Below are 12,376 nucleotides of genomic sequence, written 5' to 3'. Positions count from 1 at the left end.
TAGCAGGTACACTTTACACACAATCCTAATACGGATATTCAGTGTTAGAAGGAAAATGTAATAGAAATCAGACCTTATTGTTCCAAGTACAGAGTGATATGTTCACACGGTGCAGTGAGTCATTCGCTGAAGGTCATGTGGAACCCTTACCGTGCCAGCTCCGTTCTGGCTGTGTGATAGCCCAGATTCTGAGTGTGTAATGTCCTATCATGGCATCACCCTGCCCAGAGGGATAGGGTTATGTAATTATAATGGATTGCCTGGCTAGGTAAGTCCGCCAAGATAGCGCCACATTTGGATCATCAGGAAATTCAATTGCATAGGGTAATTTGTCAGCTTTAACGATGAGATCTGATTCGCTGCCACGTTAAAGGATGTGGCTACAACAGGTGTGAACAGCAAATGCAAATAAGACAGATAGTAATGCTTGCCAGGTTTTCAACATGTCCATTTTTATGGTTATTAGGATGTTTTCAAATAGACTTTTTGCAAATAGATGGGATTAGAATACTTCTATATTAAAAAGGTGCCTGGACAACTCACAACTCAGCTGTGTTAATACAGACTCTATCCTATCACACATCGGCAATCAAGCACAATGAGCCATGTAAAAGCTACACTATTCAAATATGTATTACCAAAAACGGGTGGTATTCATGTGACCGGCGGTCGGGAGACAGACAGTCACATGACCTCCTCCAGCATGCCGACCAACAGGGACTATTTCCACTCGTGGGTATCCACGACACCCATAGAGTGGGAATAGAACCCGTGGCGACCGCAGGTCGCCCCAGAGCCCGCAGCGTGGCGAGCGCAGTGAGCCCGCAAGGGGCTTGCTGCACTCGCCCCTCCCCGCCGGAATCCCGGCATCAGTATGCTGACCGCCGGTCAGCCATACTACACCCCCAAAAACTAGAATGTAGCCACAAGCCTATACGGCCAATGAACACATAAGGCAGTCAGTCCCTCATCCCATTTTACTACCACTTAAACTCAATAATACTTCTGAATACTACTGCGTTGTTCCATGTGGAAAATATTGTCTGTGATAAGTAGATGTATCTTCTAGATCAGGGGTGGGGAACCTCCAGCTCGCGGGCCATAATTGGCCCGCAAAGCCACTTGATACGGCCCGGCCATTGCTGTGCGTGTGTGTCAGGGGAGGAGAGCACAGTGTGCACCTCTCCTGCCCCTTTGTGCTCAGTCCGGTGGCGGCGTTTGTCATCTGTCAGGGCAGGGAGAAGAGAGCAGGTATGTCCAGCGGCGGCGTATCTCAAACCAGCTGCCAGTTCATGAGCCAATCAGAGCTCGCAGACCAGAGGCCAATCAGGAGCCGCTGCTGCCGTTCCGTGAGCTCTGATTGGCCCACGAATCGACAGCTGGTTTGAGGTCCTACACATCGCCGCCCGACATAGCTGCGCTCTCCTCCCTGTCTGACCCCTGACAGCTGACACATGCCACCACTGGACTGAGCACTAAGGGGCAGGAGAGACGCACTCTGCGCTCTCCTCCCCTGACACACACATACACAGAAGCAGCAGAAGGCTGGCAGCCAGCGCACTGGAGCAGCAGCGGTGAGCAACACAGTGGGGCGGGGGCATGCATGTACCTGGCACTGTGGGGGCATGTGTGTATCTGGCAGTGTACTACTGGGGGGCATGTGTGTATCTGGCACTGTGGGGGCATGTGTGTATCTGGCAGTGTACTACTGGGGGGCATGTGTGTATCTGGCACTGTGGGGGCATGTGTGTATCTGGCAGTGTACTACTGGGGGGCATGTGTGTATCTGGCACTGTGGGGGCATGTGTGTATCTGGCAGTGTACTACTGGGGGGCATGTGTGTATCTGGCACTGTGGGGGCATGTGTGTATCTGGCAGTGTACTACTGGGGGGCATGTGTGTATCTGGCAGTGTACTACTGGGGGGCATGTGTGTATCTGGCAGTGCACTACTGGGGGGCATGTGTGTATCTGGCAGTGTACTACTGGGGGGCATGTGTGTATCTGGCAGTGTACTACTGGGGGGCATGTGTGTACCTGGCACTGTGGGGGCATGTGTGTATCTGGCAGTGTACTACTGGGGGGCATGTGTGTATCTGGCACTGTGGGGGCATGTGTGTATCTGGCAGTGTACTACTGGGGGGCATGTGTGTATCTGGCAGTGTACTACTGGGGGGCATGTGTGTATCTGGCAGTGCACTACTGGGGGGCATGTGTGTATCTGGCAGTGTACTACTGGGGGGCATGTGTGTATCTGGCAGTGTACTACTGGGGGGCATGTGTGTATCTGGCAGTGTACTACTGGGGGGCATGTGTGTATCTGGCAGTGTACTACTGGGGGGCATGTGTGTATCTGGCAGTGTACTACTGGGGGGCATGTGTGTATCTGGCAGTGCACTACTGGGGGGCATGTGTGTATCTGGCAGTGTACTACTGGGGGGCATGTGTGTATCTGGCAGTGTACTACTGGGGGGCATGTGTGTATCTGGCAGTGTACTACTGGGGGGCATGTGTGTATCTGGCAGTGTACTACTGGGGGGCATGTGTGTATCTGGCAGTGTACTACTGGGGGGCATGTGTGTATCTGGCAGTGCACTACTGGGGGGCATGTGTGTATCTGGCAGTGTACTACTGGGGGGCATGTGTGTATCTGGCAGTGTACTACTGGGGGGCATGTGTGTATCTGGCAGTGCACTACTGGGGGGCATGTGTGTATCTGGCAGTGCACTACTGGGGGCATAACTACGGGGGGGGGGGGGGGGAAGGGGGGGGGGGGGCAGGCTAATTTTTAAGTTGATCATTTTTGTATGGTCCCGAAGGAGTTTATAAATATCCAAATGGCCCTTGGTAAAAAGAAAAAAAAAAAAAGGTACCCCACTCCTGTTCTAGATCATGGGTCTTCAACCTGTGGCCCTCCAGTTGCTGTAGAACTACACCTCCCAGCATGCACTGCCTCAGTTTTAGCATGCAAAACTGTGGCAGGGCATGCTAGAATGTGTAGTTCCACAGCAACTGGAGGGCCACAGGTTGCAGACCCATGTTCTAGATAGATATATTTGGCAAATAGCCGCCGCCGCCCCCCCCCCCCCCCGTCCACTGGATAAATATGAAATCATACTGCTGCGAAACACCAGGAGATCCTGGATATTATATATATATTCGATGAAGTGAAATACAGGTAAATAGATTGTGTCCTTCATTTCTTACTTCCTGTATAGTTGCCCAGTGTATATAGTTTATTGCGGGAGTGATAGTGGCTATGGGTTCAGGATTGGTGGCACTTTAGCACCACTATCAGCTACTATTTTCCATTGCAACTCATAGAACAGCGTAAGATAATTGGTAATGATGGGGCACCATGATCTACCATAACTATCAGGTACAGCAAATGTATTGAAGGGGGGTACACACAGAGTTCTAAGCAGTCTGACTAGAATGCTTAGAAATTAAGCACAGATCTCTCCGTGTGTATGCCGATAGCGATGCGCGTCGCTATTGCCGGTTCTAGATTGTGTCTGTCAGGTCACTGCTATGTGAAGTGAGCGCCCCCCACTCAGAAAACACTGCGCTGAGTGGGGGAGAGATGTGTACTGAGCAGTCTGTGCTAGATCGCTCAGCACACATCTCTACAATGTGTACCCCCCTTAATCCTGGAGAAGTGATAAAGCAGTGATAAGTGGACAGTGATAACGCACCAGCCAATCAGCTCCAATATGTAAATCAAAAGTTAGAAGCTGATTGGCTGGTGCGTTATCACCTGTCACTTATCATTGCTTTATCACTTCTCCAGGTTAATACATCTGCCCCTGTGTGAGGTAGTTCAACTTAGGTGGTAACATGTCCTCAAAACTATTTCAGGAACTGAGGCTGCAAACCTAAGACTAATAACCTACAAAAGGTAATAGCTACTAAAATGAGACCAATCTTTAAAAAAACAAAAAAAAGAAGAAGCCTTAGAAAAAAAAAAAAAAAAAAAAAAGATCTGAATGACAAAACGTTGGCCCGGTGAGCCAGATGTCTGCTGCAGGTAGAACTACCTGAAATGACGGAGAGACGATGTTGTGAAATTTATTTTAGGAAATAACTGGGTAAGTGTCCACTTCATGAAAGTCACCCATAACAAAAAGGATTAGCTTCATGAGGTACATATCAAACAGACACACTAATACCCATCAGACCGCCAGCAATAACCCGGGTTATCGCACGTGAACGTGCAGTACCCCGAGCTTCGGTGCATTCTGAACGGGTCCTGCTGAAATAATCCGGATCCAGTATTTCAATTTGAGCAGTGAGCAGGGTTGAACGGGTGAGCTGGGTCAATGCGACCAGGAACCAGTTCACTGAACAGGAAAAGGTGGCGCTTGGAGATCATTTGAGGTCAGCGGTGATGTCACCAGCCCGGCATATTGCCGGGTCGACTGTCCGATAGGGGTCTTGCCGAGTCGCGTCGGGAAGGAGCCCTGTACAAATCCCGGGTGCGACTCTGCATTAGCAGTCTGAAAAGGGGTATATAGTGCAATCACGGATATTCATGGATTCGGTTTGTTTGATACTGTTCCACATAACAGTGATACATAAAAATGAGTGTAATATGTCTAGTGGTACAGAGAAGAAGATAAGAGGTCATTATAAATGGAACATATTCAAACTGTAATTAGGGTCACTTTGTATCTTTATCAATAACTTATAGGGTGGAATTCAGGTTTTTTTTTTGCGCTGCATTAACTAATGGGTATCTGATGGAGCAATTCAATTGCTGTTACCACTGGGTGTGAATGCCATGGGCCCCCATATTTCTGCTCAATGACCAGCAGAAATGTGTGAAAAGTCTGTGGTCTGGGCACTGTAACCAGGGCATTGGGTGGGTTTAGCTGCTAGAAGCCCTAAAATGTAAGGCGTTTGTATTTGCTGATTATGCCAAGCTCAAGCTGATACAATGGCACTACTACAGGATAAAAATAAGATTTTACTCACCGGTAAATCTATTTCTCGTAGTCCGTAGTGGATGCTGGGAACTCCGTAAGGACCATGGGGAATAGACGGCTCCGCAGGAGACTGGGCACATCTAAAGAAAGATTTAGGACTATCTGGTGTGCACTGGCTCCTCCCCCTATGACCCTCCTCCAAGCCTCAGTTAGGACACTGTGCCCGGAAGAGCTGACACAATAAGGAAGGATTTTGAATCCCGGGTAAGACTCATACCAGCCACACCAATCACACCATATAACTCGTGATAGGAACCCCGGTTAACAGTATGATAACAAATGGAGCCTCTGAACAGATGGCTCGCCATAACAACCCGATTTTTGTAACAATAACTTTGTACAAGTATTGCAGACAATCCGCACTAGGGATGGGCGCCCAACATCCACTACGGACTACGAGAAATAGATTTACCGGTGAGTAAAATCTTATTTTCTCTGACGTCCTAGTGGATGCTGGGAACTCCGTAAGGACCATGGGGATTATACCAAAGCTCCCAAACGGGCGGGAGAGTGCGGATGACTCTGCAGCACCGAATGAGAGAACTCAAGGTCCTCCTCAGCCAGGGTATCAATTTTGCAAACGTGTTTGCCCCTGACCAAGTAGCAGCTCGGCCAAGTTGTAAAGCCGAGACCCCTCGGGCAGCCGCCCAAGATGAGCCCCCTTCCTTGTGGAATGGGCTTTTACAGATTTAGGCTGCGGTAGTCCACCGCAGAATGCGCAAGCTGAATAGTGCTACAAATCCAGCGCGCTATAGTCTGCTTAGTAGCAGGAGCACCCAGCTTGTTGGGTGCATCCAGGATAAACAGCGAGTCAGTTTTCCTGACTCCAGCCGTCCTGGAAATATACATTTTCAGGGCCCTGACTACGTCCAGTAACTTGGAATCCTCCAAGTCCCTAGTAGCCGCAGGCACCACAATAGGTTGGTTCAAGTGAAAGACTGATACCACCTTCGGGAGAAAGTGAGGACGAGTCCTCGCTCTGCCCTATCCATATGGAAAGTCAGGTAAGGGCTTTTTCATGACAAAGCCGCCAATTCTGACACATGCCTGGCCGAAGCCAGAGCCAACACATGACCACTTTCCATGTGAGATATTTCAAATCCACGGTTTTAAGTGGCTCAAACCAATGTGATTCCAGGAACTCCAAAACCACATTGAGATCCCAAGGTGCCACTGGGGCACAAAAAGGGGCCGAATATGCAGCACTCCCTTACAACGTCTGAACTTCAGGCTGACATCCTTCCTGGCTTTGATCAGGATAAGAATGACTTCCTCCGGAATGCCTTTTTCACTCAGGATCCGGCGTTCAACCGCCATGCCGTCAACGCAGCCGCGGTAAGTCTTTTAACAGACAGGGCCCCTGCTGCAGCAGATCCTGTCTGAGTGGCAGAGGCCATGGGTCCTCTGAGATCATCTCTTGAAGTTCCTGGTACCAAGCCCTTCTTGGCCAATCCGGAACAATGAGTATAGTTCTTACTCCTCTTTTTCTTATTATCCTCAGTACCTTGGGTATGAGAGGGAGAGGAGGGAACACATAAACCGACTGGTACACCCGTGGTGTCACTAGAGCGTCCACAGCGATCGCCTGAGGGTCTCTTGACCTGGAGCAATATCGTTTTTATTGAGGCGGGACGCCATCATGTCCACCTGTGGTCTTTCCCAACGGTTTACCAGCATTTGGAAGACTTCTGGATGAAGTCCCTATTCTCCCGGGTGGAGTCTGCTGCGGAAGTCTGCTTCCCAGTTGTCCACTCCCGGAATGAACACTGCTGCCAGTGCTACCCCATGATTTTCCGCCCAACGGGGAATCCTTGTGGCTTCTGCCATTGCCCTCCAGGTTCTTGTGCCGCCCTGCCTGTTTACATGGGCGAGCACCGTGATGTTGTCTGATTGGATCAGTACGGCTGGTTTTGAAGCAGGGGCCTTGTTTGGGTTAGGGCCTTGTAAATGGCTCTTAGCTCCAGAAAATTTATGTGAAGTGAAATCTCCTGTTTTGACCACAGTCCTTGGAATTTCACTCCCTGTGTGACTGCACCCCAGCCCCAAAGGCTGGCATCCGTGGTCACCAGGACCCAGTCCTGTATTCCGAATCTACTAGAGAGCCGCAGATGAGCCCTCTGCAGCCACCACCGCAGCGACACCCTGGTTCTTGCCGACCGGGTTATCCGCTGCTGTATCTGGAGATGGGACCCGGACCATTTGTCCAACAGGTCCCACTGGCAATTCCTTGCGTGGAGCTTTCCTAATGGAATTGCTTCGTACGAAGCTACCATTTTTCCCAGGACTCGTGTGCATTGATGTACCGACACCTGTCCCGGTCTTAGGAGGTTTCTGACTAGAGATGACAACTCCTCTGCTTTTTCCATTGGAAGAAACACTTTTTTCTGGTCTGTTTCCAGAATCATTCCCAGGAACAGAAGACGTGTCGTCGGGACCAGCTGTGACTTTGGAATTGAGAATCCAGCCCTGCTGTTGCAGCACTTCCCGAGAAAGTGCTACCCCCTTACCAACTGTTCCTTGGAACTCGCCTTTATCAGGAGATCGTCCAATTACGGGATAATTAAACTCCCTTCTTGCGAAGGAGTATCATCATTTCGGTCATTACCCTGGTAAAAACCCTCGGTGCCGTGGATAATCCAAACGGCAGCGTCTGGAACTGATAGTGACAGTCCTGTACCACAACCTTGAGGTACTCCTGGTGAGGAGGGCAAATGGGGACATGCAGGTAAGTATCCTTGATGTCCAGAGAGACCCTGTAATCCCCCTCGTCCAGGTTCGCAATAATCGCCCTGAGCGATTCCATCTTGAACTCGAATCTTTTGTTATATGTGTTCAAGGATTTTAAATTTAATATGGGTCTCACCGAACCGTCCGGTTTCGGTACCACAAACATTGTGGAAAAGTAACCCTTTTCCTGTTGAAGGAGGGGTACCTTGATAATCACTTGCTGTGAATACCGTTTTTGGATAGCCACCAACACTGCCTCCCTGGCAGAGGGAGTTGCCGGTAAGGCAGATTTTAGGAAACGGGGGGGGGGGAGACGTCTCGAATTTCAGCCTGTACCCCTGAGACACTGTTTGAAGAACCCAGGGATCCACCTGTGAGAGAGCCCACTGTGCGCTGAATCTCTGAGAGGGGCCCCCACCGTACCCGGGTCCGCCTGAGCAGCCCCAGCGTCATGCTGTGGACTTACCGGACGCAGGGGAGGACTTCTGCTCTTGGGAACTAGCTGTGTGCTGCAGCTTTTTCCCTCTACCTTTTCCTCTTGGCAGAAAAGATGAGCCTCTAGTCCTCTACTTTTCTGGGGCCGAAGGGACTGTACCTGATACTACAGTGCTTACTTTTGCTGTGGGGTAGCTTGTGGCAAAAGTTTTGATTTCCCAGCCGTAGCTGTGGAAACGAGGTCTGAAAGACCATCCCCAAACAGTTCCACCCCCTTATAGGGCAAACTGCCATGTGCCGTTTTGAATCGGCATCGCCCGACCATTGCCGAGTCCATAACCCCCGTCTGGCGGCAATGGTTTTACATATCGCTTATTAGTGATGCCAGTCGTCAAATATCCCTCTGTGCATCACGCATGTATAAGACAGCGTCTTTTATATGCTCTATTTTCAGCAAAATATTGTCCCTATCTATAGTATAAATATTATCCGACAGGGAATCTGACCACGCAGCTGCCGCACTGCACATCCATGCCGAGGCAATAGCAGGTCTCAATATAATGCCCGTGTGTGTGTATATAGCTTTAAGGGTAGTTTTCTGCTTTCTATCAGCAGGTACTTCAGGGCGGCCGTATCAGGAGACGGTAGTGCCACCTTTTTTAATAAGCGTGTAACCGCTTTATCTACCCTAGGGGGTATTTCCCAAAGTGACCTATCCTCTGGCGGAAAAGGGTACGCTGCGTAGAAATTATCAATTTCTTATCGGGGGAAGTCCACGCTTCCTCACACACCTCATATCAATTCCTCAGATGCAGGAAAACTACTGGTAGTTTTCTGTCACCAAACATAATACCCTTTTTTGTGGTACCTGGGGTATTATCAGAAATGTGTAATACATTTTTCATTGTCTCAATCATGTAACGGGTGGCCCTATTGGAAGGTACGCTAGTCTCATCGTCGTCGACACTGGAGTCGGTATCCGTGTCAACATCTGTGTCTGCCATCTGAGGTAGCGGGCGTTTTAGAGCCCCTGATGACATTTGAGACGCTTGGACAGGCACAAGCTGAGCAGCCGGCTGTCCTATGTCGTCAAACCTTTTATGTAAGGAGTTGACACTGTCACGTAATTCCTTCCATAAGTCCATCCACACCGGTGTCGACCCCGCAAGGGGGTGACATCCCATTCACAGGCATTTGCTCCGCCTCCACATCATTATCCTCATCATACATGTCGACACAGCAGTACCGACACACAGCACACACACAGGGAATGCTCTGACAGAGGACAGGACCCCACAAAGCCCTTTGGGGAGACAGAGGGAGAGTATGCCAGCACACACCAGAGCGCTATATACCACAGGGATATCACTATACAGAGTGTTTTTCCCTTATAGCTGCATAATATATTTATACTGCGCCTAATTTGTGCCCCCCCCCTCTCTTTTTAACCCTTTTCTGTAGTGCAGGACTGCAGGGGAGAGCCAGGGAGCGATCCCTCCAGCGGGGCTGTGAGGGAAAATGGCGCCAGTGTGCTGAGGGAGATGGCTCCGCCCCTTTTTCGGCGGGCTTTCTCCCGCTATTGTAAAAGTTCTGGCAGGGGTTAATAAACACCTATATAGCCCCTGTCAGTTCGCCAGCCAAGGTGTTAATATTGCTGCTCAGGGCGCCCCCCCCCCAGCGCCCTGCACCCATCAGTGACCGCAGTGTGTGGTGTGCATGAGGAGCAATGGCGCACAGCTGCAGTGCTGTGCGCTACCTTGGAGAAGACAGAAGTCTTCAGCCGCCGATTTTCCGGACCACCTTCTTGCTTCTGGCTCTGTAAGGGGGACGGCGGCGCGGCTCCGGGAACGGACGACGAGGTCGGGTCCTGTGTTCGATCCCTCTAGAGCTAATGGTGTCCAGTAGCCTAAGAAGCCCAAGCTACCACCACTTAGGTAGGTTCGCTTCTTCTCCCCTTAGTCCCTCGGTGCAGTGAGCCTGTTGCCAGCAGGTCTCACTGAAAATAAAAAACCTAACATATACTTTCTTCCTAGGAGCTCAGGAGAGCCCCTAGTGTGCATCCAGCTCAGCCGGGCACAGAAATCTAACTGAGGCTTGGAGGAGGGTCATAGGGGGAGGAGCCAGTGCACACCAGATAGTCCTAAATCTTTCTTTAGATGTGCCCAGTCTCCTGCGGAGCCGTCTATTCCCCATGGTCCTTACGGAGTTCCCAGCATCCACTAGGACGTCAGAGAAACTAATGGTAAACAGGCCAGGCCCTGACAGTGTATTCCGTACTGACTCTGCCAGGCACCGTGCATGCCATTATGTACAGATTCTGCCAGGCCGTGACCGTGTGATGTATGGACAGTCCCTGGTCACTATGTGTGATGTATGGGTGTATATGTAATGTATGGACAGTCCCAGGTCACTGTGTGTGATGTATGGGTATATATAGTATGTAATGTATGGATTGTTCTGGGTTACTGTGTGTGATGTATGGACAGTCCCGGGTCACTGTATGTGATGTATGGGTGTATATGTGATGTATGGACAGTCCTGGGTCACTGTGTGTGATGTATGGGTATATATAGTATGTAATGTATGGATTGTTCTGGGTCACTATGTGTGATGTATGGGTGTATATAGTATGTAATGTATGGATTGTTCTGGGTCACTGTGTGAGATGTATGGGTGTATATGTGATGTATGGACAGTGCCGGTCACTGTGTGTATGTGTGATGTATGGACAGTCCCAGGTCACTGTGTGTGATGTATGGGTGTATATGTGATGTATGGACAGTGCCGGTCACTGTGTGTGATGTATGGGTGTATATGTGATGTATGGACAGTGCCGAGTCACTGTGTGTGATGTATGGGTGTATATGTGATGTATGGACAGTGCCGAGTCACTGTGTGTGATGTATGGGTGTATATGTGATGTATGGACAGTGCCGAGTCACTGTGTGTGATGTATGGGTGTATATGTGATGTATGGACAGTGCCGAGTCACTGTGTGTGATGTATGGATGTATATGTGATGTATGGACAGTGCCGAGTCACTGTGTGTGATGTATGGATGTATATAGAATGTAATGTATGGATTGTTCTGGGTCACTGTGTGTGATGTATGGGTGTATATGTGATGTATGGACAGTGCCGAATCACTGTGTGTGATGTATGGGTGTATATGTGATGTATGGACAGTGCCGAGTCACTGTGTGTGATGTATGGATGTATATAGTATGTAATGTATGGATTGTTCTGGGTCACTGTGTGTGATGTATGGGTGTATATGTGATGTATGGACAGTGCCGAATCACTGTGTGTGATGTATGGGTGTATATGTGATGTATGGACAGTCCCGGGTCAGTGTGTGTGATGTATAGGTATGTGATGTATGGACAGTCCCGGGTCACTGTGTGTGATGTATGGGTATGTAATGTATGGACAGTCCCGGGTCAGTGTGTGTGATGTATGGGTATGTAATGTATGGACAGTCCCGGGTCACTGTGTGTGATGTATGGGTATGTAATGTATGGACAGTCCCGGGTCACTGTGTGTGATGTATGGGTATGTAATGTATGGACAGTTCCGGGTCAGTGAGGCCGGGGCGGCAGCAGGCCTGTGTAACCAGCACATCACATACACAGTACAAGGAAAAGGATATAATGGGAGCTTCCGTTACCTGCGTGCGCTGCCAGCGGGGTCCGGGCCGCCCAGGAGGGACGCGTCAGGCAGCCTCTCACCAGCAGGGCAGCCATGTTGTCAGGACGGCAGAGAGGAGAGATCAGTCCCCGCGGTGGATGTTGGCTGGATGCTGCTGTTCCATGTCCCCGGCTGCCAACGATCGCTCCTCCCCCTCCCTGCTGCGCACACCCTGCTGCCGGCGACGGGGCGGGGACACCTGACGTCACCCAGGTCACAAACGCACACACGCGCTACCGTCGCGTCCTTCTTGATGATTGGCTGTAGGGAGTGTGATGATCCTACACGTCACGACATCGGCGGCCATATTGTTTGATGGCATATAGAAAGGTGACGCAATGATACGTAATGTCGGCAGCCATTTTAGTTATGGGCATGGAGGCCGGTGATGCAAGAGTTCGTAAATAAGGTCAGCGGCCATCTTGATTGTGGGCAGAGGAGGCAAGGTTGTGACTTTGCAAAAAGGCACGGATGGGTTTATATGGGGGCCTGGGATTTCCCCTTCTGACAGGATTTATGAAACAAAATAAGAATTGGTATTGT

At 50.0% G+C, this 12,376-nt stretch overlaps 1 protein-coding gene across 3 annotated transcripts in view; it reads right to left on the bottom strand.

The window, feature by feature from the left end:
- LETM1 (leucine zipper and EF-hand containing transmembrane protein 1) overlaps positions 1-12,069 on the bottom strand; it is a 140,186-nt gene extending 128,117 nt beyond the window's left edge. The window contains exon 1 of one of the 3 annotated variants that reach the window (XM_063924802.1): positions 11,814-12,069. In XM_063924802.1, the coding sequence (XP_063780872.1) occupies positions 11,814-11,889 (76 nt within the window). In that variant the 5' untranslated portion in view covers positions 11,890-12,069. The remainder of the gene's footprint in view (positions 1-11,813) is intronic. The other 2 variants (XM_063924806.1, XM_063924809.1) reach the window with 2 other exon arrangements.
- Between the last annotated feature and the right edge of the window lie 307 nt (positions 12,070-12,376).

Source organism: Pseudophryne corroboree, chromosome 1 (genome assembly GCF_028390025.1).
Source record: "Pseudophryne corroboree isolate aPseCor3 chromosome 1, aPseCor3.hap2, whole genome shotgun sequence".
Taxonomy (NCBI): Eukaryota; Metazoa; Chordata; class Amphibia; order Anura; family Myobatrachidae; genus Pseudophryne; species Pseudophryne corroboree.
The sequence above is the reverse complement of the archived record's forward strand: the minus strand, read 5'-3'. Positions and strand labels throughout refer to the sequence as shown.